This window comes from Schistocerca serialis, chromosome 9, assembly GCF_023864345.2.
Source record: "Schistocerca serialis cubense isolate TAMUIC-IGC-003099 chromosome 9, iqSchSeri2.2, whole genome shotgun sequence".
NCBI classification, from domain to species: domain Eukaryota; kingdom Metazoa; phylum Arthropoda; class Insecta; order Orthoptera; family Acrididae; genus Schistocerca; species Schistocerca serialis.
Genome location: NC_064646.1, coordinates 84,809,961 through 84,836,285, shown reverse-complemented (window position 1 = coordinate 84,836,285; position 26,325 = coordinate 84,809,961). Strand labels below are relative to the sequence as shown.

The window sequence follows — 26,325 nt, the reverse complement described above, 5'->3', positions numbered from 1 at the left end:
TCTTCCAATCCCATGGAACTTTCCGCTGTTCCAATGATCTCTGATGGATAAGAATGGTGCTATATTTGTAGTATAGTCAATATAAAATCTTACGGGGATACCGTCTGGGCCACATGCCTTCTTGGCATCTAGGGATCGTAACTATTTTACAATCCCTGATACAATAAACCCTACGTCAGGCATCCTTGCATTTTTCGATAAGTGAATGGGGGAGTGGTGCTGCAGTCTTCAACAGTAAATGAGTTTTTGAAAGCTAGATTTAGAATTTCAGCTTTCTGTTTATCGTCGTCCATTACATTAAGTGTAGTGTCAGCAAGAGAAGGTACTGAATTTGTTGCGTTCATACATTTTATGTACGACCAAAATTTTTTGGGGTTATTTTTAGAATCTGCAGAAAAAATGATATTCAGCTTGATGGGGAGTGAAACACAAGGGGATGTCTTCAACTCTTCACTTCTGCAGCGGAAAGTTAGCTGGATAGGAAGAGTATGCCAATGCCATCGCAAAGCAGCTAGCAAGGTATTCTGTAAGAACTGATGAATTGGTACGAAGGCTAACATGTAGGGCAAGACCTGGTAGGGCCGTTTGTTATTGGCAGCCAACAAGACCACGGAGCTTGGCTCACAGCTGAGATGAAGATATATACATCTCCGGGGAGGAGTTACAGCATTCCTAACCTGCCTTCCCTCCTTCATTTGGTTAGACAGCAAGCCTTAGTACAAGATCGCTTAAAAGTTAAGAGTCTTTTTGGCTCTTATCAGTTGTGTTCTTTAGGTCAAATCTCTGGTTTGTTTTCCCTCTGGTTGCTGTGCTGCACTCTTGCACCATGTCTCCTGGTTTAAAATACAGGGTGATTAAAAAAGAATACCACAACTTTAAAAATGTGTATTTAATGAAAGAAACATAATATAACCTTCTGTTATACATCATTACAAAGAGTATTTAAAAAGGTTTTTTTTTCACTCAAAAACAAGTTCAGAGATGTTCAATATGGCCCCCTCCAGACACACGAGCAATATCAACCCGATACTCCAACTCGTTCCACACTCTCTGTAGCATATCAGGCGTAACAGTTTGGATAGCTGCTGTTATTTCTCATTTCAAATCATCAATGGTGGCTGGGAGAGGTGGCCGAAACACTATATCCTTAACATACCCCCATAAGAAAAAAATCGCAGGGGGTAAGATCAGGGCTTCTTGGAGGCCAGTGATGACGTGCTCTGTCACGGGCTGCCTGGCGGCCGATCCATCGCCTCGGGTAGTTGACGTTCAGGTAGTTACGGACAGATAAGTGCCAATGTGGTGGCGCTCCATCCTGCTGAAATATGAATTATTGTGCTTCTTGTTCGAGCTGAGGGAACAGCCAATTCTCTAACATCTCCAGATACTGTAGTCCAGTTACAGTAGCACCTTCGAAGAAAAAGGGACCAAAAACTTTATTGGCTGAAATGGCGAACAAATGTACAACTAAATGAAACTTTATAGCTCCCTTAATTTGCCGACAGATAGTGCTTAGCTCTGCCTTTTGTCGTTGCAGGGTTTTAAATTCCTAAAGTTGTGGTATTCTTTTTGAATCACCCTGTATTTATAAGGTGGCAAGTATGGAAGGGACAGTCACCAGTGACGAGGAAAGAAATTGTTGGAGGAAACGTGTTGTCAAATGCCGGTGGTCAGTGTCCTGACCAATTCACTCTGAAGGAACTGTTGCAACAGGACTGACTGATTATGATTCATCCCCTCATCAAGTGGTGGCACGAGAACACACATGTAGCAGGTATTATGTAAGCAAGTTTTTTGGGCCATCGGCTCCTTCTGGCATAAGAGTTGAAGGGGAAGAAAGAGGGGTGAAGGATGAATGGTGAGGTTTAGGAAAAGCAGTACGGTTCACGAAATTCACCCAGAACTGCAGGTCAGGGGTGACTTACTGGAAGGGATGAGAACTCCTGACCCAGGGTTCTGGGTGACTTTACCAAACTCTACCCCTTTTCAAAAACCATACCAGTCCTTTTCCTTCATTCTCTTCCTTCCCTCTCTATCTCTCTGCAAGACAGAGCCACTGGGTCTGAACACTTACATACATAATATATATCTGTTCTCCTGCCACCGCTTGGTGTTTTTAACTATACAATTACATTGTTTTTCTAAAATTTATTATTTTCTTTGATTATGATTAGCTTATTTCGGTGCACTTAAAGGGTGCCTCTTCACTGTTGTTGAATTGTATTGTGTACTCTAGTTTGGCAGTGCGCTCTGTTGTTCCTGCCCTGCCCTGCCCTCTGTGATTCTTCCAGAGTTGTGAATGTGTTTTCTGTGAAGTTTGGACCTGTTCTTACAGTGGTCTGTCTTGCTTAGAGAAACTGTTTGACCCTTCCAACTCAGTGTTCACTGAGTGCCCTGTGTTACTTTCCTGGAAAGTAGCTTAATTGTGTTTCCAGGTGTGCTAATTATTTTGATAATCTATTACCATTTGGTTTAAAGGTACCTGCAGTAGTGGAGTTACTTTCAATGTGGCAAACCTCCCCTCGTAGTATGTTCTTGTGACATGATCCACAACATTATTACTATCACCGATGGCAGGAATGTTTTTTTTTTAGGGCGCAAAACTGCTATGGTCATTAGCACCCGGTCCGTGACTTAGGAAACAGTAAAAAACCGAAATTGAAAACCAGCAGCAATGGGAACGAAAGTCATAAAATTGGAGAAACTAAAAGCAGAAGGAAGGCTTAAAAATCCACTACAGAAAGGGGTTGGTTGTCCCCAAAAAAAAAGCTTCAAATGACTGACGTCATTTCACTGGCACTAATAAACTGGAGAACGATATATCAGGTGATAGCTGTAGACGGGAGCGTAACGGATTAAAATAGGGGCACTCAATTAAAAGGTGTCTTACCGTCCACAGCTGAGAGCAGTGGGGACATAATGTGGGAGGATCGCCGCTTAAAAGATGTCGATGGCTAAAAGGACAGTGCCTTATCCGGAGTCGAGTTAAAATTACCTCCTCCCAACGACGCGTTCGGGAGGAAGAGGTCCAAGCACAAGGAAGAGCTTTCACGTCCCGCAATTTATAATGGGGAAGTGTTGACCAATGCGCGTGCCATAAATGAACAACACGACGACGTAGAACGCTCTGTAGATCGGCGAAGGGAATCGATTGAATAGCTGGCCGAAGAAGAGAGACTGCAGCCTTGACCGCTATATCGGCCGCCTCATTTCCACAGATACCAACGTGTCCCGGGAGCCAGAGGAACGCCACCGAGACGCCCCCCAGGTGGAGCAAGCGCAGACCGTCCCGAACCCGGTGGACCAGAGGATGTACAGGATAAAGAGCTTGGAGACTGAGGAGAGATCTGAGAGAATCTGAGCAGATAACGTACTGTTCCGCTGATGGCGGCGGATGTAGTGGACAGCCTGGAGAACAGCGTAAAGCTCCGCAGTATAAACCGAACACTGGTCGGGAAGCCGAAAGTGATTTGGGGTGTCGCCAACAATATAGGCACTCCCTATACCTAACGATGTTTTCGAGCCGTCGGTGTAAATAAACATGGCGTCCGTCATTTGTGCTCATAGAGCAGCAAATGCCCGACGATAAACAAGTGAAGGGGTACCATCCTTGGGAAATCGACAAAGGTCACGGAGCAGGCAGATCCGGGGACGGAGCCAAGGCAGTGCTGTACCCCAAGTTGTCAAGAAGGTTTTAGGAAAGCGGAAGGAAAGAGAATGGAGCTGTTGGCAGAAGCGGACTCCCGATGGTAGTAGGGAGGAGGGGCGGCCTGCATACCCTACATCAAAGGAGGCGTCGACAAAAAGGTCATGGGCTGGATTAGCAGGCATGGAAGACAGATGGCTAGCATAACGACTCAGAAGGACTGCTCGCCGATTGGACAGCGGAGGTTCAGCAGTCTCAGCATAAAGGCTTTCCACAGGGCTAGTGTAAAAAGCTCCAGACACTAAATGTAATCCACAGTGGTGGATAGAGTTGAGACGCCAAAGAACAGACGGCCAAGCAGAGGAGTGGACTATGCTTCCATAGTCCAATTTCGAGCGCACTAAGGCGCGATAGAGGCGGAGAAGGACCACTCGGTCCGCTCCCCAGGAGGTACCATTCAGGACACGGAGGGTGTTAAGGGATTGCAGACAGCGAGCCGAAAGATAGGAAACGTGGGAGAACCAGCACAGTTTTCTGTCAAACATAAGACCCAAAAATTTAGCGACATCTGAAAACGGAAGGTTGACAGGACCTAGATGTAAGGAGGGCGGAAGAAACTCCTTACGTCGCCAAAAATTAACACAAACGGTCTTACTGGGAGAGAAACGGAAGCCGGTTTCGATGCTCCAAGAGTGGAGGCGATCGAGACATCCCTGAAGACGTCGTTCAAGAAGGCTGGTCCGTTGAGAGCTGTAGTAGATCGCAAAATCGTCCACAAAGAGGGAGCCCGAGACATCAGGAAGGAGACAATCCATAATTGGATTGATGGCATTGGCAAACAGTACAACGCTCAGCACGGAGCCCTGGGGTACCCCGTTTTCTTGGGAGAAAGTATGGGAGAGAGTAGTGTTCACCCGCACCCTAAATGTGCGCTCTGCCATAAATTCGTGAAGAAAAAGGGGTAGCCGACCTCGAAAGCCCCAAGACAACAGTGTGCGGAGGATGCCTGTCCTCCAACAGGTATCGTATGCTCTCTCCAGATCAAAAAATATTGCTACTGGTTGGCGTTTCCGGAGAAAATTGTTCATGATATAAGTGGAGAGAACAACAAGATGGTCAACTGCAGAACGATGCTTTCGGAATACGCATTGGGCAGGTGTTAAAAGACTGCGGGATTCCAGCCACCACGCTAAACGGTAATTCACCATACGCTCCAAAACCTTACAGACACTACTCGTGAGAGAAATGGGGCGATAGCTAGAGGGGAGATGTTTGTCCTTTCCAGGTTTCGGAACAGGAACGACGATAGCTTCCCGCCATCGTCTGGGAAAAGTACTGTCAGTCCAAATTCAATTATAAAGGCGAAGGAGGTAACGCAGACTATGGGTTGATAAATGCAGCAACATTTGGACGTGGATACCATCCGGTCCTGGGGCAGAGGAGCGAGAAGAAGAGAGTGCATGTTGGAGTTCCCGCATGGAGAAAACAGTATTGTAGCTTTCGCGATTTTGAGACGAGAAAGCAAGAGGTCGCACTTCCGCTGCACGTTTCTTCGGGAGAAACGCTGGCGGGTAATTTGAAGAGCTCGAAATCTCAGCAAAGTGCTGACCCAACGAGTTAGAAATTGCGACGGGGTCCACTCATGTATCATGCGCGACAGTGAGCCCAGAGACCGGGGAGAAACTAGGCGCGCCTGAGAACCGTCGAAGCCGACTCCAAACTTCCGAGGAGGGAGTGAAGGTGTTAAATGAGCTAATGAAGAATTTCCAGCTTGCCTTCTTGCTATCGCGGATGAAACGACGGCATCGCGCACGGAACTGCTTATAGCGGATACAGTTGGCCAAAGTAGGATGGTGGCGGAAAACGCAGAGAGCACGTCGCTGCTCACGTATTGCATCACGGCATGCCTCGTTCCACCAAGGAACTGGGGGGGCGCCGGGGCAATTCGGAGGTGCATGGTATTGAATGTTCCGCAGCTGTAAGAATAACGTCGGTAATATGTGTGACCTCATCGTCGATGCTGGGAAAATGACGGTCATCGAATGTCGCTAGAGACGAAAAAAGTGTCCAATCAGCTTGGGCAAACTTCCAGCATCACGGGCGCATGTATGGCAGTTGAGGCTGCAGTCTAAGGAGTGTGTATCATCAAGGGCGAACCATTCGAAGCGCCGAGCTAGCGGAACAGTACCGACCGCAAGGTTCAAATGAGATAAATTTGTCGTGGAGGCAGACAAAAATGTAGGGACCCCAGTGTTGATGCAAACTAGATCCGCTTGGTGAGAGACATCTAGCAATAGTGAGCCACGTGGACAAGGATGCGGAGATCCCCAAAGCGGGTGGTGGGCATTGAAGTCCCCAACCAGCAAATAGGGGGGTGGAAGCTGACCAAGAAGATGAAGGAGATCAGCTCGTGCCATTGGTGTGGACGATGGAATGTATACAGTACAAAGAGAGAATGTGTATCCGGAAAGGGAAAGACAGATGGCGACAGCTTGGAAGGAAGTGTTTCAATGGATTGGGTAAAAATGGAGAGTTTCATGGAGAAGAATCATGAGTCCTCCATGTGCTGGAGTGCCTTCAACAGAGGGGAGATCATATCGGATGGACTGAAAATGAGGGAGAACAAAGCGGTCATGGGGACGCAGCTTTGTTTCCTGAAGACAGAAGATGACCAGCGAGTAGGATCGTAAGAGGATCGACAATTCATCCCGATTGGGATATTCCAGTGGATAATGGACATAGGGTGAACAGAAAATGGAGGAATGTGACCAAGGGTGCTGTCAACTCCTCAACTGCTCTGAGCTTGCGACCGACAGCATGGAATGGCATTCAGCCGAAGGCAGAAGATCCTGATCCATAGGTTGGTCAGGAGCAGCTCCTGCCACCAGCGTTCGGCCGGTTGATCGGCCACCAGCAGTGCGCCTCGGCGACACAGAAGATGGCTGAGGGCGATTTCCGCCAGGTGGTGCTGTAGATGGGACACGCCGTGGCGGAGAAGGAGAGTAACTGGGTTTCTTTGTAGCCTTCTTGGAAGTATGATGTTTAGATGAAGGAGGAACCGATGGTTGGGAAGTTGCGGTACATAAAAACTCTTCACGAGTATGCTCTTTTTTTCGAAGTCTTGGTGTCTGACTTTTGGGCTCGAGATTTAGCAGAACTCGACGAAGGGTGAGCCAGAGAGTGGGCAGGCGAAAGTGGTGAGGTTGAACGGGCGATCTTTGCGCTGGCCGATCTGACGACCGTGGCACTAAAGGTGAGGTCGCAAGTCTGCGTGGCCGCCTCCTTTGTTGGCCGAGGAGAAGCAACGACAGTGCTGTATTTTCCTTTCTGAGGCACGGTGGGCTGTCGACTGGCGAATAATTTTCGAGCAGCAAAGGTCGACACCTTTTCCTTTACTCTTATTTCCTGGATGAGCTTTTCGTCCTTAAAAACGGGCAATCTCGAGAGGAAGCAGCGTGGTCACCCATACAGTTGATGCAGCGAGGGGATGGAGGTGGACAAGCACCCTCATGGGCATCCTTGCCACACGTAACACATTTGGCCAGATTGGAACAGGACTGGCTGGTGTGATTGAACCGCTGACACAGATAGCAACGCGAAGGGTTTGGGACGGAAGGGCGAACGGAAATTATCTCATAGCCTGCTTTGATTTTCGATGGGAGTTGAACTTTGTCAAATGTCAAGAAGACGGTGCGGGTTGGAATGATGTTCGTGTCAACCCTTTTCATAACCCTATGAACAGCCGTTACGCCCTGGTCAGACAGGTAGTGCCGAATTTCTTCGTCAGACAATCATCCGAGGGAGCGTGTATAAACGACTCCACGTGAGGAATTTAAGGTACGGTGCGGTTCCACCCGGTCAGGGAAGGTGTGGAGCAGAGAAGTACGCAGCAATTTTTGTGCCTGGAGGGCACTGACTGTTTCTAACAACAGGGTGCCATTCCGTAATCTGGAACAAGACTTTACAGGACCTGCAATTGCGTCGACACCTTTCTGAATAATGAAAGGGCTGACTGTGGAGAAGTCTTGACCTTCGTCAGACCGAGAAACAACAAGGAACTGTGGCAACGATGGAAGAACTGTCTGTGGCTGAGACTCAGTGAACTTACGCTTGTGAGCAGACATAGTGGAAGGTGAGGAAACCATTGCGGAAGAATCCCCCAGGATTACTGGCATCTCCGATGGCGTGCTCCTCCCTTGTGGGGGCCCCTCTCTGAGGGCACTCCCGCCTTGGGTGATTGTTCACACCTCAGGTCACACCTCCCGACAAATGGACGAAGGGACCAATCGGCACTTTCGGAAGGTATCAGCTCGGGTAAACACTCCTCCCTGGGCCTGGCCGTTACCAGGGGGTACGTATGTGTCCTACCTGTCTACCCGGGGCGGGGAATTACGCATTACCCCGTCACCGGCTACGCATGGAAATGCGTGGGTCGGCCTTCAGACACGCACAGGGAGGAAAAATAGAGAAAGGGAAAGGAAAGAAGAGGGGTCTCAAACGCCGCAGCGGAGAAAAGGGCAAAGAGAAGAGGGAAGGAAAAGAGAAGGACAGAGGAAGGACGAAGACTTGCAAGTGTAGAAAGCAAGGAATTTGTAACAGTTTCGAGTGTCCGTCTCCTGACGTAGGAACAAACCATACTCCCAGAGGGGGAGAAAGGGAAGGAAAACAAGAACCCTAAAAAGTTTTGGTCATATGTAAAATCGGTAAGCGGATCTAAATCCCCTATTCAGTCACTCGTTGACCACGATGGCACCGAAACAGACGACGACCGAAGAAAGGCAGAAATACTGAATTCAGTGTTCCGAACTGTTTCACTGCGGAAAATCGTAACACGGTCCCTGACTTCAGCCGTCGCACGGATGCCAAAATGGAAAATATTGAAATAAACGATATCGGAATTGAAAAACAACTGCTATCACTTAGTAGCGGAAAAGCATCCGGACCAGACGAGATACCCTTAAGATTCTACAGTGATTATGCTAAAGAACTTGCCCCCTTTCTATCAGCAATTTATCGTAGATCGCTGGAAGAACGTAAAGTACCTAGCGACTGGAAGAAAGCGCAGGTCGTTCCCATTTTCAAGAAGGGTCATAAATCAGATGCGAATAATTATAGGCCTATTTCGCTTACGTCAATCTGTTGTAGAATAATGGAACATGTTTTGTGTTCTCGTATTATGACGTTCTTAGATAATACAAATCTCCTTCATCATAACCAACATGGATTCCGCAAACAGAGATCATGTGAAACTCAGCTCGCCCTATTTGCCCAAGAAATTCACAGTGCCGTAGACACTGGCGAGCAGATTGATGCCGTATTCCTGGACTTCAGGAAGGCATTTGATACGGTTCCGCACTTACGTTTAGTGAAAAAAATACGAGCTTACGGAATATCGGACCAGGTTTGTGATTGGATTCAGGATTTCCTAGAAGAAAGAACACAACATGTCATTCTTAACGGTTCAAAATCTGCAGATGTAGAGGTAATTTCGGGAGTACCGCAGGGAAGCGTGATAGGACCTTTATTGTTTACAATATACATAAATGACTTAGTTGACAACATCGATAGCTCCGTGAGGCTATTTGCAGATGACACGGTTGTCTACAAGAAAGTAGCAACATCAGAAGACTCGTACGTACTCCAGGAGGACCTGCAGAGGATTAATGCATGGTGCGACAGCTGGCAGCTTTCCCTAAACGTAGATAAATGTAATATAATGCGCATACATAGGGGCAGAAATCCATTCCAGTACGATTATGCCATAGGTGGTAAATCATTGGAGGCGGTAACGACCGTAAAATACTTAGGAGTTACTATCCGGAGCGATCTGAAGTGGAATGATCACATAAAACAAATAGTGGGAAAAGCAGGCGCCAGGTTGAGATTCATAGGAAGAATTCTAAGAAAATGTGACTCATCGACGAAAGAAGTAGCTTACAAAACGCTTGTTCGTCCGATTCTTGAGTATTGCTCATCAGTATGGGACCCTTACCAGGTTGGATTAATAGAAGAGATAGGCATGATCCAGCGAAAAGCAGCGCGATTCGTCATGGGGACATTTAGTCAGCGCGAGAGCGTTACGGAGATGCTGAACAAGCTCCAGTGGCGGACACTTCAAGAAAGGCGTTACGCAATACGGAGAGGTTTATTATCGAAATTACGAGAGAGCACATTCCGGGAAGAGATGGGCAACATATTACTACCGCCCACATATATCTCGCGTAATGATCACAACGAAAAGATCCGAGAAATTAGAGCAAATACGGAGACTTACAAGCAGTCGTTCTTCCCACGCACAATTCGTGAATGGAACAGGGAAGGGGGGATCAGATAGTGGTACAATAAGTACCCTCCGCCACACACCGTAAGGTGGCTCGCGGAGTATAGATGTAGATGTAGATGTAGAAAGAGCCAGCAGTGAGGGGGGGGCGAAGATGGGGGACGGGGAAGGATGCGGAAAGGGAAGGTATGCAGCCCGGAAAGGAAGGAGGGCCACATTAGCCTGGGGGTCCCGTGCTCGCTACGCACGTGTCCACAAAAGAGTTGTGGACCCCCAGGGGGGTGGCAGGAATGTGACAGCAATTGCAGGTGCTACTGGTGCTGCCATCATCATCATCATCATCATCATCATCATGAAAAAGTTTATTTTCTCAGACGTAATGTCGGGTTAAAAATGGAAAGTGACGCGGACCTTGATCAAGCGTCACTTCCTTTTAACTGCACGGTATACGTTACATTGCATTTAGGAACTTTCGGGTAATTGAACTTTTTTGTGTGTGTGTGTATAGAGGGAAACATTCCACGTGGGAAAAATATATCTAAAACAAAGATGATGTGACTTACCAAACTAAAGTGCTGGCAGGTCGATAGACACACAAACAAACACAAACATACACACAAAATTCAAGCTTTCGCAACCAACGGTTGCTTCGTCAGGCAAGAGGGAACGAGAGGGAAAGATGAAAGGATGTGGGTTTTAAGGGAGAGGGTAAGGAGTCATTCCAATCCCGGGAGCGGAAAGACTTACCTTAGGGGGAAAAAAGGACAGGTATACACGCGCGCGCCCAAAAACACGCACACACACACACACACACACACACACACACACACACACACAGACAGACAGACAGACAGACATTTGTAAAGGCAAAGAGTTTGGGCAGAGGTGTCAGTCGAGGCGGAAGTACAGAGGCAAAAATGTTGTTGAAAGACAGGTGAGGTATGAGCGGCGGCAAATTGAAATTAGCGGAGATTGAGGCCTGGCGGGTAACGAGAAGAGAGGATATACTGAAGGGCAAGTTCCCATCTCCGGAGTTCTGACAGGTTGGTGTTAGTGGGAAGTATCCAGATAACCCGGACGGTGTAACACTGTGCCAAGATGTGCTTGCCGTGCACCTAGGCATGTTTAGCCACAGGGTGATCCTGATTACCAACAAACACTGTCTGCCTGTGTCCATTCGTGCAAATGGACAGTTTATTGCTGGTCATTCCCACATAGAAAGCTTCACAATGTAGGCAGGTCAGTTGGTAAATCACGTGGGTGCTTTCACACGTGGCTCTGCCTTTGATCGTGTACACCTTCCGGGTTACAGGACTGGAGTAGGTGGTGGTGGGAGGGTGCATGGGACAGGTTTTACACCGGGGGCGGTTACAAGGGTAGGAGCCAGAGGGTAGGGAAGGTGGTTTGGGGATTTCATAGGGATGAACTAAGAGGTTACGAAGGTTAGGTGGACGGCGGAAAGACACTCTTGGTGGAGTGGGGAGGATTTCATGAAGGATGGATCTCATTTCAGGGCAGATTTGATTTGAGGAAGTCGTATCCCTGCTGGAGAGCCACATTCAGAGTCTGATCCAGTCCCGGAAAGTATCCTGTCACAAGTGGGGCACTTTTGTGGTTCTTCTGTGGGAGGTTCTGGGTTTGAGGGGATGAGGAAGTGGCTCTGGTTATTTGCTTCTGTACCAGGTTGGGAGGGTAGTTGCGGGATGCGAAAGCTGTTTTCAGGTTGTTGGTGTAATGGTTCAGGGATTCCGGACTGGAGCAGATTCATTTGCCACGAAGACCTAGGCTGTAGGGAAGTGACCGTTTGATGTGGAATGGGTGGCAGCTGTCATAATGGAGGTACTGTTGCTTGTTGGTGGGTTTGATGTGGACAGATGTGTGACGCTGGCTATTGGACAGGTGGAGGTCAACGTCACGGAAAGTGGCATGGGATTTGGAGAAGGACCAGTTGAATCATGGCACCAAAGGACTTGAGGTTGGAGAGGAAATTCTGGAGTTGTTCTTCACTGTGGGTCCAGATCATGAAAATGTCATCAATAAATCTGTACCAAACTTTGGATTGGCAGGCCTGGGTAGATATTTTAGATATATTTTTCCCACGTGGAATGTTTCCCTCTAGTTTTTTTATATTGCGTTGATGTACTTGTGGATATTGTGTGGTATTATTATTATTATTATTATTATTATTATTATTATTATTATTATTATTATTATTATTATTATTATTAACAACACTTTGCCGTCCGCATGTCTTGTACAAATTTGTTCGCTTGGCACTGGATTACTTTGCTTGTCACTGGCCGCTTGTCACCTTTCCGTTGATGACGAGCTTCAAACACACTGACTTTCGCGCTCTTATATTTTCTGAAATCTTCTATTTTTCCGTATCGTTTCACAAACTCAAATTTTCTTTTCAAGTAACTTCTCTGCAAGTTCTACACTGTTATAATAATTATCCATGCAGAGGTGATGCCACTTTCCATCAGAAGGTGTCAAATAGTTCAGTCACTGTTTTTACTAAAGGCTGTCCGTGCCGGAATATATTTTTAATGAGGAAATGTATCCCATACTCTAATCACACAGCATCCAAGTGAGTATGCTGTATTAAGTAATTTTCGACGGATTGTTAACTTTAAAATTTAACCATCCACGCCATGGTATCATTCCTTCATCAGGGTGTATATGCAGACAAGGAAAAAATTTCCGAATTTTTCCCAGTTAAAAATGCACTTTCTCCCAGATGAAAAAACACTTTTAGTGTTATGTGACAGTGTATTTTCCCTTGGAACTGCAAAACTTATCAGCCCTTTGAATGGTTCTGGTTTTATACACGGGAGTCAAATTTCCCGGCACTTTAGAAAATGAAACTTAGGAAAAAAGACATATGTTAGAAATATCTTTGATGTGCAGCAACATGTACACTGCATATTTTCATATTACAGAAGTATACATTGGAATTCCAAACAACACCGCATATTACTTTCCGAATAATTGAAATCGAGAATGCGATGCACTTTTGTAAGCCAGTCATAGCTGATGTCACGTGATCTCACCCGCAGATGACAGCGGATATTCAGAGCATAAGACACGTGATGTAGTCAGCTAACAGCAACAGCAACAGCAACATGGAAAGTTCGTAGTTTAAATAAGTATACATAGTGTTGTAACAAATTGGTCTCCAAGGTTAATAAGCTGCAAGAGAAGCTAAGCTTTCGCATCTAATGTTTATCTTTTTGGCGCGTGTATAAGATATATCACACAAATGTGCCAGTAAAATATTTAATAATGACATAAATGTCTGATATTCAGGGTTCGAAATTCTTCTTAATGGCTTGCCATCAGAGTTTATTTTTAAATGAGAGTCAAACGCTCTTTGATTTAAGAAATTCATGGTACATTCTTGCACATAGTTCAACTTATGTAAAAGGATATTTACTTTGAAAGTAACGCTTTTCAAACAACCTTTTGCAATATTTTACCGCAACCTGTTAGAAATAGGTTAATTTCAGCAGTTGCCAGAGAGTGCAAATAACAGACACCGAGCTTGCGCAGCTACCATGACGTAGGAAGCCCGTATGTACGTACATGTACATGTACATGTACATGTACAAGATCATACATTATGTCATAAAAGAAACAAGACATCAGAGGATACTGCAAGAGTATCCGAATTGGTGAACCACACTAAAATATGCACGTTTAAAGTGCATTCTTAAAGTGCACATACGTATGTCCAGATTCCCAAAGAAGTAGACCTCAATCTGATATTAAGCTTTTCAGTGTGGTTTTCGGGATGTAAATTTTCTTGGAGCACCAGTACTGTATTATATCATGTTTGGTTCTTTATTGTGGCATAATGCCACACATGCTAGAAGATGGGAACATGCACTTGAAATACAGCAAACAGTTGAAACTAGCCAGTACTGTGGAATTAAAAATTTTGTTTCAAATACATTGGCTGCCTCTGCGGAAAAGGTTAATAGAAGTCAAATTTCTTTAGCAAACAGACAAAAATAACTTCATTGTTCTGCAAGGCGATTAATGCTTGACTGTCATAAAGGTGGAAATAAAATAAAATCTGAAACATGACATTTTAGCCTTCTGTAATTATGTGAATATATTTTAATTCAGTTGATAGCTCCCGGCCACAGATATCCTTTTTCTTTTCATTTGATGTGAGAGTAAACGAAGGGGAGACAGCAAGATCACTAAACGTAAACACTGGTCACGTGGAGACTACCCACTATAATTCAGACTACTCTGTGCATCAGCCTCGGATCCACGATATTTGGCGAACCGGGTCAATACTAAAAAATTGAATTTTCAAAAGTATGTTCATCTTGTAGCACACATCTTTCTGAAAAGTCAAACATAAAACATATGTGTTTGAGGGAATGTAAGACATGCTATTTGGTCTTCAGTGTGGCAAAGTGCAGTGACACGCCTCTTCATACAGCATTCCTCTATAGCACGTCACTGAATTTCGTTCTGTGGATTTGAAAAGTGTATATTTTGTAATGGATGCCATCAAACCTACATAGGACAGTGGAAATTGGAATGTCCTGTGGTGCCTCTCCTGCTCCCAGTTGGACCGTTTGACAGCCTGCCCCCTCTTAAAAAAATCTAGCAATAGCGAATGGGATTATTTGTAATCGGCAGAACAAGGACTCTTCAGAAAATTTGCACACTCTATTTTGTCACTGTCTGCTGGATAAAATAAAATAGGCCTTTCTAATATTGCAGCAATTTTGTAACACACAACAAACAAGACTGTTTTGGCACAAATGGTCATTTTTGTAACATGACAGAACATAATTCATGAAGTACCAATATCAAATGCCTATAAGGCCTACTACATGCAAAAAGCTTTATGTTAGGAAATAGTTTCGCATTTCATTCATACACACCAGTTTCTCAAGCACGAGATCGAAAAGTAGTATTACGAAATTTTTATATAAATCTGGAATCTTCTTATTCTTCCTTAACTTGTGTGATGTCCCCGTATCTTCTCCTTCCTTGTTTTAGCAAACAATCTTGTCATCAAGAATTCTGTACTGTAGCTATTCCTGCCGTTGTCAAAATTTGTTTTCGTACAACACGTTTTCCGCGTTACTTCCAGAATAGAAATTAAGCAGCTCCTAGCTGGGGACTGTACAACTGGTCCTTACTAGTGTAGGGATATGGCCAAAAATTTTCTGTCGAAGTTTTATTTTCTTGAATACGCCGAGAAGATAATACGTAATCTTTCTCACCAGTTATTCCCGTTAGTCGTTTATTTCCACTCTGGTAGACTCAATCTATGAATTTCACTAGTAATTATAACAACGCTGAACATTTGCAAACCCTATCAACCACATAATCGCACAGCGATTGGTGTTCATCCGTTCGGCTTTACTCTACTCAGCTCGTACAGCCCTGTCCCCTTTTGTCTATGGGAAGTTTATTTCTAGATGCGACGAGGATTCTCCTGACAGACACATGAAGTACACTATGCAAGCATTCAAAAATGAACCTATGATTCATTCAGAAATCAATTAAAATGTGTTCAAAAACCTACAGGGATGCATTTCAGAATCATATGAATAATCGATAAGACCAATGCGTGCTGGATGCTAGGTGCTTTGTGAAACAAGTTTTTTCCCCACAAGAATATGAATTTGGCGCCCATTTTCCCGGTAGCACCTAGCTGTTTGCTGCGACTTCTTGCACAGCCAACAGCCACATTCCTGTAGCCAGAAGTATGAGAATCTACTACCCAAACGCGACTCAACTGCACATGCACATGAGACCACTCGTAACTGCTAAAAAGCATCTAATGTAAACAGTTGTGACTTCACACTTATCAGAGGCAATTTGTTGTTATGAAGCATTGCATAGTCTTCCTAAAGCCTTTGACACATTTGGCTGTTGGCACATGCTTGCATGAGCACAGTGTGTCATCGTTGTATATGGCGCATTTCCTTTGCAATTTAAGTTTTTTTCGTTTTTCTCTCGTTTATGTTTTATTGTTGAAATATTATTCTGCAGTATGGGGATGCTTTACTGTATGATTAAATGATGATGGCGTCCTCTTGGGTAAAATATTCCGGAGGTAAAATAGTCCCCCATTCGGATCTCCGGGCTGGGACTACTCAAGAGGACGTCGTTATCAGCAGAAAGAAAACTGGCGTTCTACGGATCAGAGCGTGGAATGTCAGATCCCTTAATCGGGCAGGTAGGTTAGAAAATTTAAAAAGGGAAATGGATAGGTTAAAGTTAGATATAGTGGGAATTAGTGAAGTTCGGTGGCAGGAGGAACAAGACTTTTGGTCAGGTGATTACAGGGTTATAAATACAAAATCAAATAGGGGTAATGCAGGAGTAGGTTTAATAATGAATAAAAAAATAGGAGTGCGGGTTAGCTACTACAAACAGCATAGTGAACGCATTATTGTGGCCAAGATAGACACAAAGCCCATGCCTACTACAGTAGTACAAGTTTATATGCCAACTAGCTCTGCAGATGATGATGAAATAGATGAAATGTATGACAAGATAAAAGAAATTACTCAGGTAGTGAAGGGAGACGAAAATTTAATAGTCTTGGGTGACTGGAATTCGTCAGTAGGAAAAGGGAGAGAAGGAAACACAGTAGGTGAATATGGGTTGGCGGGAAGAAATGAAAGAGGAAGCCGCCTTGTAGAATTTTGCACAGAGCATAACTTAATCATAGCTATCACTTGGTTCAAGAATCATAAAAGAAGGTTGTATGCCTGGAAGAATCCTGGAGATACTAAAAGGTATCAGATAGATTATATAATGGTAAGACAGAGATTTAGGAACCAGGTTTTAAATTGTAAGACATTTCCAGGGGCAGATGTGGATTCTGACCACAATTTATTGGTTATGAACTGCAGATTGAAACTGAAGAAACTGCAAAAAGGTGGGAATCTAAGGAGATGGGACCTGGATAAACTGAAAGAACCAGAGGTTGTAGAGAGTTTCAGGGAGAGCATAAGGGAACAATTGACAGGAATGGGGGAAAGAAATACAGTAGAAGAAGAATGGGTAGCTCTGAGAGATGAAGTAGTGAAGGCAGCAGACGATCAAGTAGGTAAAAAGGCGAGGGCTAATAGAAATCCTTGGGTAACACAAGAAATATTGAATTTAATTGATGAAAGGAGAAAATATAAAAATGCAGTAAATGAAGCAGGCAAAAAGGAATACAAATGTCTCAAAAATGAGATCGACAGGAAGTGCAAAATGGCTAAGCAGGGATGGCTAGAGGACAAATGTAAGGATGTAGAGGCTTGTCTCACTAGGGGTAAGATAGATACTGCCTACAGGAAAATTAAAGAGACCTTTGGAGAGAAGAGAACCACTTGTATGAATATCAAGAGCTCAGATGGCAACCCAGTTCTAAGCAAAGAATGGAAGGCAGAAAAATGGAAGGAGTATATAGAGGGCTTATATAAGGGCGATGTGCTTGAGGACAATATTATGGAAATGGAAGAGGATGTAGATGAAGACGAAATGGGAGATATGATACTGCGTGAAGAGTTTGACAGAGCACTGAAAGACCTGAGTCGAAACAAGGCCCCGGGAGTAGACAACATTCCATTAGAACTACTGATGGCCTTGGGAGAGCCAGTCATGACAGAACTCTACCATCTGGTGAGCAAGATGTATGAGACAGGCGAAATACCCTCAGACTTCAAGACGAATATAATAATTCCAATCCCAAAGAAAGCAGGTGTTGACAGATGTGAAAATTACCGAACTATCAGCTTAATAAGTCACAGCTGCAAAATACTAACACGAATTCTTTACAGACGAATGGAAAAACTAGTAGAAGCCAACCTCGGGGAAGATCAGTTTGGATTCCGTAGAAACACTGGAACACGTGAGGCAATACTGACCTTACGACTTATCTTAGAAGAAAGATTACGGAAAGGCAAACCTACGTTTCTAGCATTTGTAGACTTAGAGAAAGCTTTTGACAATGTTGACTGGAATACTCTCTTTCAAATTCTGAAGGTGGCAGGGGTAAAATACAGGGAGCAAAAGGCTATTTACAATTTGTATAGAAACCAAATGGCAGTTATAAGAGTTGAGGGGCATGAAAGGGAAGCAGTGGTTGGGAAGGGAGTGAGACAGGGTTGTAGCCTCTCCCCGATGTTATTCAATCTGTATATTGAGCAAGCAGTAAAGGAAACAAAAGAAAAATTCGGAGTAGGTATTAAAATCCATGGAGAAGAAATAAAAACCTTGAGGTTCGCCGATGACATTGTAATTCTGTCAGAGACAGCGAAGGACTTGGAAGAGCAGTTGAACGGAATGGACAGTGTCTTGAAAGGAGGATATAAGATGAACATCAACAAAAGCAAAACGAGGATAATGGAATGTAGTCAAATTAAATCGGGTGATGCTGAGGGAATTAGATTAGGAAATGAGACACTTAAAATAGTAAAGGAGTTTTGCTATTTAGGGAGTAAAATAACTGATGATGGTCGAAGTGGGAAGGATATAAAATGTAGACTGGCAATGGCAAGGAAAGTGTTTCTGAAGAAGAGAAATTTGTTAACATCGAGTATAGATTTAAGTGTCAGGAAGTCGTTTCTGAAAGTATTTGTAGGGAGTGTAGCCATGTATGGAAGTGAAACATGGACGATAACTAGTTTAGACAAGAAGAGAATAGAAGCTTTCGAAATGTGGTGCTACAGAAGAATGCTGAAGATTAGATGGATAGACCACATAACTAATGAGGTGGTACTGAATAGAATTGGGGAGAAGAGAAGTTTGTGGCACAACTTGACTAGAAGAAGGGATCGGTTGGTAGGACATGTTCTGAGGCATCAAGGGATCACCAATTTAGTATTGGAGGGCAGCGTGGAGGGTAAAAATCGTAGAGGGAGACCGAGAGATGAATACACTAAGCAGATTCAGAAGGATGTAGGCTGCAGTAGGTACTGGGAGATGAAGAAGCTTGCACAGGATAGAGTAGCATGGAGAGCTGCATCAAACCAGTCTCAGGACTGAAGACCACAACAACAACAACAACAACAACAACATGGGGATGCAATAATATCTTTTGGTAGAGTATGGATTCTTACCAGTCAAAATTACAAAAATTTAAGCGGAAACTAAAACAATGATAAATTCCCGCAGTTCTAAAAAATTCCCAGGTTTTTCCTGGTTTTCTCCCAGATGAAAAATATTCCTGGGTTTTTCCTGGTTCTCCCGGTTGTCCCGGGTTGTATACAACCTGTTCATCAATTGAGATGTTTTGACTTAGATTAAACGTTTCTTTAAGCTTTTTTGGAAAAATAATCAATTACGAACTGTACTTTGACAAGCAGGTCGGCATTATCTCGTTTATTTTTGCTGTCGGAAATGTAAAAATCATAATATATGTCTGAATCGGTTGTGGGGGACAGTTTTGCAAAATATCAGTGTGTCTATCAATGGATTCGTTGACCAATAATCATTGATCCTTGCTTTTCTTACAATTCCCATAAAGATAGCAAGCCGAAACCATTTTCTAAGTTCAGGTCCCATAATGTCAACAAATTTGGCATTTTTTAAATCCAGTTTCCTTCTATTGCAATTTTGACTGTAGTACTTTTTGGTTTCGTTGCTAATATATTCAAATAGATCGTTCCCAATATATAATTGTGTGATATCCTCAATGCTCTGTCTATCTTTGGGAAATACGTTTGGGCCCAGGGATCCTTCAAATTTATTACTGGTCCTCGGTAAATCGAAGTCTGACCATTGTGCACTGTCTTCTTCGTCTGATTCAGCCGAATCAGATGGCAATCGCAGCGTTCGCCAAATTCTTGGATGTATTCCACTGTCTTCCTATGATTCTGCTTCACTTTCATTTTTTTGATATCCAACGTCTTCTTCCCAATCAATGAAGTCGTCCAGAACATCAAAAAGACGTCCGCACATTCATCGTAAATAATCCTCCTTTCTTTTTCGTCTGCCAAGATGAAAGGGCACAAGTACTTGTAAAAACAGAATACTTGTTGACGTGCGTAAGTTATTGTTATCTAAACACAACACCAACACAGAAAGCAAAAGATACTAACATGCTGTCACCAGCCACTGCACGATACTATGCAGACGACATCACTGTGGTGTTGCCGGCCGTTGAGCAGTATTTCGTGCTCAACACCAGCGTAACATCGCCGGATGGCATAGGGTCAATGTGCTCTTTTATGTTTTAGTCCGATCTGGCCATGTCTGCTAGTATACCTGATGTGCTGCTGGAGAGCAGTGAAATTTCCACCATGATTTAAATCCAGAAAGAAAGTTCAAAATAGTTATTTAAAGTCTACTTAAACTATGTTTGTGCCTTGATTATATCAATATACTTATTCTTGGTTATTTCCAGTGTTTGAATTTTACTATTCTTGAAATTCTTAGTTTTGACTGTTAATCACTATTTGCTGGCTGCGGTTTTACCTTATTCTGGATTGCTTGTTGAGGCAGCTATCTGGTGAAAGTGTGTTATTGTACCAATTGACCTGTTTGTAGGAATCTTCTTGTCAGATGACACTGATTTTACGAGCGACCTGCTGTTGCCCGATGGTTCAGCTACTGTTTCTGCTGTCTGTGTGCAACTGGCTCAGCCTGAGAAGAATGAGCATACCGGCAGTACGGTATTACTGGCCGGCATTTAAGATTTGCTGCTGCTATTACCCCAGGTGAAGCTGCTCTGTAGCACAATGATTTCTGCGTAAGTCTTTTCTTCAATGATTTGTGTGGGCCTAATTCTTTTCACAGTTTGCTTATTTTTTTGCCTTCTGGCTTCAATCTACATCTAAATCTACATCCATATTCCGCAAGCCACCTGACTGTGTGGCGGAGGGTACATTGAGTACCTCTATCGGTTCTCCCTTCTATTCCAGTCTCGTATTGTTCCTGGAAAGAAGGATTGTCGGTATGCCTCTGTGTGGGCTCTAATCTCTCTGATTTTATCCTCATGGTCTCTTCGCGAGATATACGTAGGAGAGAGCAATATACTGCTTGACTCCTCGGTGAAGGTATGTTCTCGAAACTTCAACAAAAGCCCGTACCGAGCTACTGAGCGTCTCTCCTGCAGAGTCTTCCTCTGGAGTTTATCTATCATCTCCATAACGCTTTTGCGATTACTAAATGATCCTGTAACGAAGCGCGCTGCTCACCGTTGGATCTTCTCTATCTCTTCTATCAACCCTATCTGGTACGGATCCCACATTGCTGAGCAGTATTCTAGCAGTGGGCGAACAAGCGTACTGTAACCTACTTACTTTGTTTTCGGATTGCATTTCCTTTGGATTCTTCCAATGAATCTCAGTCTGGCATCTGCTTTACTGACGATCAACTTTATATGATCATTCCATTTTAAATCACTCCTAATGCGTACTCCCAGATAATTTATGGAATTAACTGCTTCCACTTGCTGACCTGCTACATTGTAGCTAAATGAAATGGGATCGTTCTTCCTATGTATTCGCAGCACATTACACTTGTCTACATTGAGATTCAATTGCCATTCCCTGCACCATGCATCAATTCCCTGCGGATCCTCCTGCATTTCAGTACAATTTTCCATTGTTATAACCTCTCGATATACCACAGCATCATCTGCGAAAAGCCTCAGTGAACTTCCGATGTCATCCACAAGATCATTTATGTATATTGTGAATAGCAACGGTTCTACGACACTCCCCTGTGGCACACCTGAAATCACGCTTACTTCTGAAGACTTCTCTCCATTGAGAATGACATGCTGCATTCTGTTACCTAGGAACTCTTCAATCCAATCACACAATTGGTCTGATAGTCCATATGCTCTTACTTTGTTCATTAAATGACTGTGGGGAACTGTATCGAACGCCTTACAGAAGTCAAGAAACATGGCATCTACCTGGGAACCTGTGTCTATCGTCCTCTGAGTCTCATGGACGAATAGCACGAGCTGGGTTTCACATGATCGTCTTTTTCTAAACCCATGCTGATTCCTACAGAGTAGATTTCTAGTCTCCAGATAAGTCATTATACTCTAATTCTTTTGGTGTCGTTTTCCCTAGTCAGCTGGATCTTTTGCTGGCCTGTGTATTTGCTTAAATTTGTCAGCTCTCTAAGGAATCTGTTAAAAAGTTGAAAACCATTGTGTTAGCCTGAGACATTTAAGGTATTACATTTGTTTAAACATTTTGCCATCATTGTTAAATTGGTTAAGTCGTTGTGCTCCCCGGGGCCAAGCCCTTCAATGAATTCCTGATAAACTGACTTTCTGGAGCTCAAGTGATAAGAATGGTCTGTGAAGGATGTGGTTTGAACTGTTACAGTGCTTGTTGGCAATCCTGAACAGCTGTTAAAAGGTCTTTGGTTCACTGCACCCAACAGTTGGAGGGGACTTGTAGAAAGGGGAACAGCAGTTCCAATGACGTGGACGATCACTTCATATGCTTTGCATAACATCAGTACAATATGTGACTACGTAGGCTTTCCCGGCGTAATAAGTCTTGAAAGTCTTTTCGGGTTTGCTGCCGGATCCTAAAATCAACTTGACTCAAATTGATTTTAGGATCCGGCAGCAAACCCGAAAAGACTTTCAAAAATCAGTACAATATGACAGAGGTGGCGAATGTAGCAGCAGAGGCATACAGACCAGTTGGTTTTGTGAAGTGCCGAACTTCGTAGTCTGTGTCAGTCAACAGCAAGGGAACACCCAGGGGTCACTGGAAAGTGGTCACTGCCAAAGAGGTTGTCGTGTAGTGATCCATGTAGCAAAGCCAAAGATTAGGGGACGAGACTGTTAGGTCAACAGCTAAAAAGGTACCAATGGGTGGCACTGAAGTAGGCAGGAGAACCATAATTGAAGTGCACAGGTCATGTCTGTGAGAAGTTGGTCATTTACCTGTAGAAGGCTTCTGCCAGACAAAGTGTGGTTCCATGGGAGATGGTGTGTGTTGAAGTCTCCAAAAAGGAGAAAAGGAGAGGGAGTGGGGAAGTTGTCCAATTAATGTGGTCAATTCAACATAATTGGTCTGCCTGGAGGTAGATAAATTTTGCAAATGGGAACTGATGCCTTTTGCTCCTGCACCACTATTGCCTTCAATGAGGTACAAAGGGAAATCCGTTCCCTGACGACATCTCTATGAACCGAAGTACATAGCTCTCCAGATACACTCTTGAGAACAGTATGGTTCTGGCAGAACACAGAATTACCATAGTGCATTAGAGAATGGTCATCAGTTAAACGCTTTTCTTTGAAAGCAATGCAAACCACAGAATACAAAGCAAGGTGGTTTAGTACTGTCAGGTGACAGCAGTATCCTTTAGAGTAACACTGATTGCGTGACTGGTGGTCAGGGTAGGTGTGAAGGCACCACGAGGATCAGTTATGTCACAAGATCACTGCCTGCCACCAGTGGGGATGGAACCATCTCCACAAACATTTGCTCAGAATTCAACTGAGGGGAGATCTTATGATTGGGAGCACTTAAGGAGCCTTGTACCAATCCTCCTCCTCCTCCTCCTCCTCCTCCTCCTCTGCCACAGATTTGATGGGAAAGGTTTGTTAAAGGGGCTATCTGCACTGAGCACAGGGACAGACGAACAGACAGCCTGCAACCCATAGGCCAAAGCTCCTTCAGTCATCATTTGCTGTAATGCCTCCAGTCCGAGGGATTGCCTCCCAAGAGGGATCCTGAGAGTCTTGTCCCTGGTAGATACTGAAGGAGAATGCTTCTCCGTTTGGATGTGAGAAGTAGTTCCTGAAGATACTGTGGGAACATCCAACGAGGAGCAACTTTTCCAAAACCCCTATTGTGCACACAACAGCTTCAGTCCAATGTTTGCTATGTGCACATTGCTGCTCACCACTTAAAGGCTGTAGGTGTGGCAGTGATCATTTGACACTCAAAGGACAGAAAATCGTCATTTCTGATGAGTCATGGTACAGTGACGTCAGGGTATGAGTACATCAGCAACCAGGAGGCAATGCATTCAATTTTTCAATAGGGTTCCATACAGACAGGTAGTAGTATTCTATTGCAGATAATATAAACATGGGATGAAATTGTGCTCCCTGATAACTCTGCCATTGTCTCAGAACGCCACTGACGATGCAGAAACCTACTATACAATAATTTGTAAATTAGTGCACCCTGCAGATTTTTGCAAATAGATCAATGCACCATTCCATTGTTCTATGTCAGAATAGATATTTCCTCAGCTCAGTAACATGAGGGTCCTATGTGGCCCTGCGGGGTTGTCTGCTCATAATCCTAACTGGGATCCCTAAAGACGTGCTTTCCTTGACTCACACTACCCTACTCCAAGCTGTTGGCAGTAGTTGAGTGGTCTGATCGGGGTAGTTTCTGTATGTTTCTGCTGCGTAATTTAGTGCCACAATACATCACTATTGTCATTGCAGTATTTAGATGCTGCACATTTAAGTATGTGCAATTCAACTGCTACTGAGTGTGTATTATATTTATCCAGTATTCAGTGCAACAACACAATACACTTATTCAGTTCAATGATGCCTGTAGCTATGAAGTTTAGTGTGAAATTGGCATGCAAGTCATACACTGAGTTGCACCAGATATATTTTCGTACAAGGAACATTTCATTTCTTACTCTTTCCAGATTTTTGTGAAGCACTCTTTCTTGTTGGTCTTCCGAGACTGCCATCGTCACAAAAATCTCCAAATCCTCCAAGGTCTATTTTATCATTCTGTGAAGTTGGTCCACCTGAAATGAAATGGGCACTGATTATTCTTTTATCATTTCAGGGTACATGAAGTAAATCAGGGCCTCACATACCATGTAATTCTTTAATGCACACTACTAAATTGCCACAGAAGAGTACCTGAGAACCACTCTGGTTCTTCTTCTTTACTGTCACTGTAAGCTCTCCTCTTGTCATTGTAACGGTTCCTTTCCCCCCTGGACTTGTCTTTATCACGATCAAAATCTCTTCCAAATGATCGACGGTCAAACCTGAAATTAAACTTATATGAAACAAACTTTAGAATGAACACCAATACAATACAAAATTTTGTAATAAAAACTCCAAAGGAATGTAAAGCCCCTTTCACACTGGAAACAGTGTGCACTAGCATCTAATTACCTAGTGTTCACTATGATTCACTTTGTGTGTGTGTGTGTGTGTGTGTGTGTGTGTGTGTGTGTGTGTGTGTGTGTGTGTACACAAGCATTTACACTACAGGGAACTGAAGACAACTCGAGAAACATTACCTATGAGCTCTGTATTACTATTTTGCACTAATAATGAACACACAAGATACGACACTGAAATTAGAAGAATGCTGCAAAATATTCAGAGAGGATTATTTTGCATGGTGAGTGCACTATTTTAGACGAAGTAAGCAAACTGGTATGGGAAAGGAAGAATCTACTTTTCTCAGTTTGCAGTACATAAACATGAAATGCGTGGATCTTGTGTACTTAACACTAAAATGCTACTCCAGCGTTCCTTTGCGTTAGTCTGAGCTTTATACAGATGTCTCTTGACACTTTTCACTTGTTTCTCATTACAACTGAGGATGAAATTTAAAAGCACACTAATTATCAAAATTAATGTAACTGGAAGAGGGGCTAGCATTTGTACTCTCATTACTATCAACTGGAAAGCTTTAGGTGATCATTTCCCATTTCAGTACCTGCTAAATAAAATAGTTTGCGATATCTTTTATCACGTGTGAAGCACTTACATGAATTTATTTAAATATGTGCAAGGAATAGGTGAATAAAATTATATTAATGAAATTAGAAATATGACCTGTCAGATAAAATCTGCTGCATAGCTTGTTAGAGAGCAGATGGTGTGGTTGAGGGTAAATTATTTTTATTTTAGTTTCTTTCATTACATCAATATTTAACAATGATTTACCCCACCATGTAACTACCCTTACAATGAAAATAAGCAACAAGAATGATTAGGTCTTTTGTATGCTTTTACTTTTAATCAGTATAATAGCTACATACTGAGACTCCTTTACTTTCAAGGGAACTTATTGCACTTCATTTAAAAAAGAATTATAACAAATCTTGTGCTTATTCACTCTGTTCCCACCTCATACAAGCATCTAATAAATTTTTCTTTTATCTCCCATCACCAGTGGGACATCCAAGTGCTCCAGCAGTTTTCTATGAATCATTTCCTTTCCTTTGGCATTTGTTCAGTCAATCTGAATCACATATGGTATCCATGTTCTTTTATCAGCAATATTACACTCTCTTCTGACAAATCCCTCTCTCAGAACTGATAAAAACAAGACAAGATAGCAGAGAGGAGCTTTCTGTGCTGCTAACACAGCAGCATAGAAGACGCGAACCTCCTTCGATGGTTCATTAGATGACCGCCAACCAGTGGAACATGAGTTAACAGAAATGA

At 43.5% G+C, this 26,325-nt stretch overlaps 1 protein-coding gene across 6 annotated transcripts in view; it reads right to left on the bottom strand.

The window, feature by feature from the left end:
* Positions 1-26,325, bottom strand: part of LOC126418536 (eukaryotic translation initiation factor 4E transporter) — a 320,599-nt gene that overhangs the window by 158,954 nt on the left and 135,320 nt on the right. For all 6 annotated transcript variants that reach the window (XM_050085342.1, XM_050085344.1, XM_050085348.1 and 3 more), the window contains 2 exons: positions 24,778-24,908; positions 24,546-24,659 (listed from right to left, as the gene is read on the bottom strand). In XM_050085342.1, coding sequence (XP_049941299.1) covers positions 24,546-24,659; positions 24,778-24,908 — 245 coding nt within the window. The remainder of the gene's footprint in view (positions 1-24,545; positions 24,660-24,777; positions 24,909-26,325) is intronic.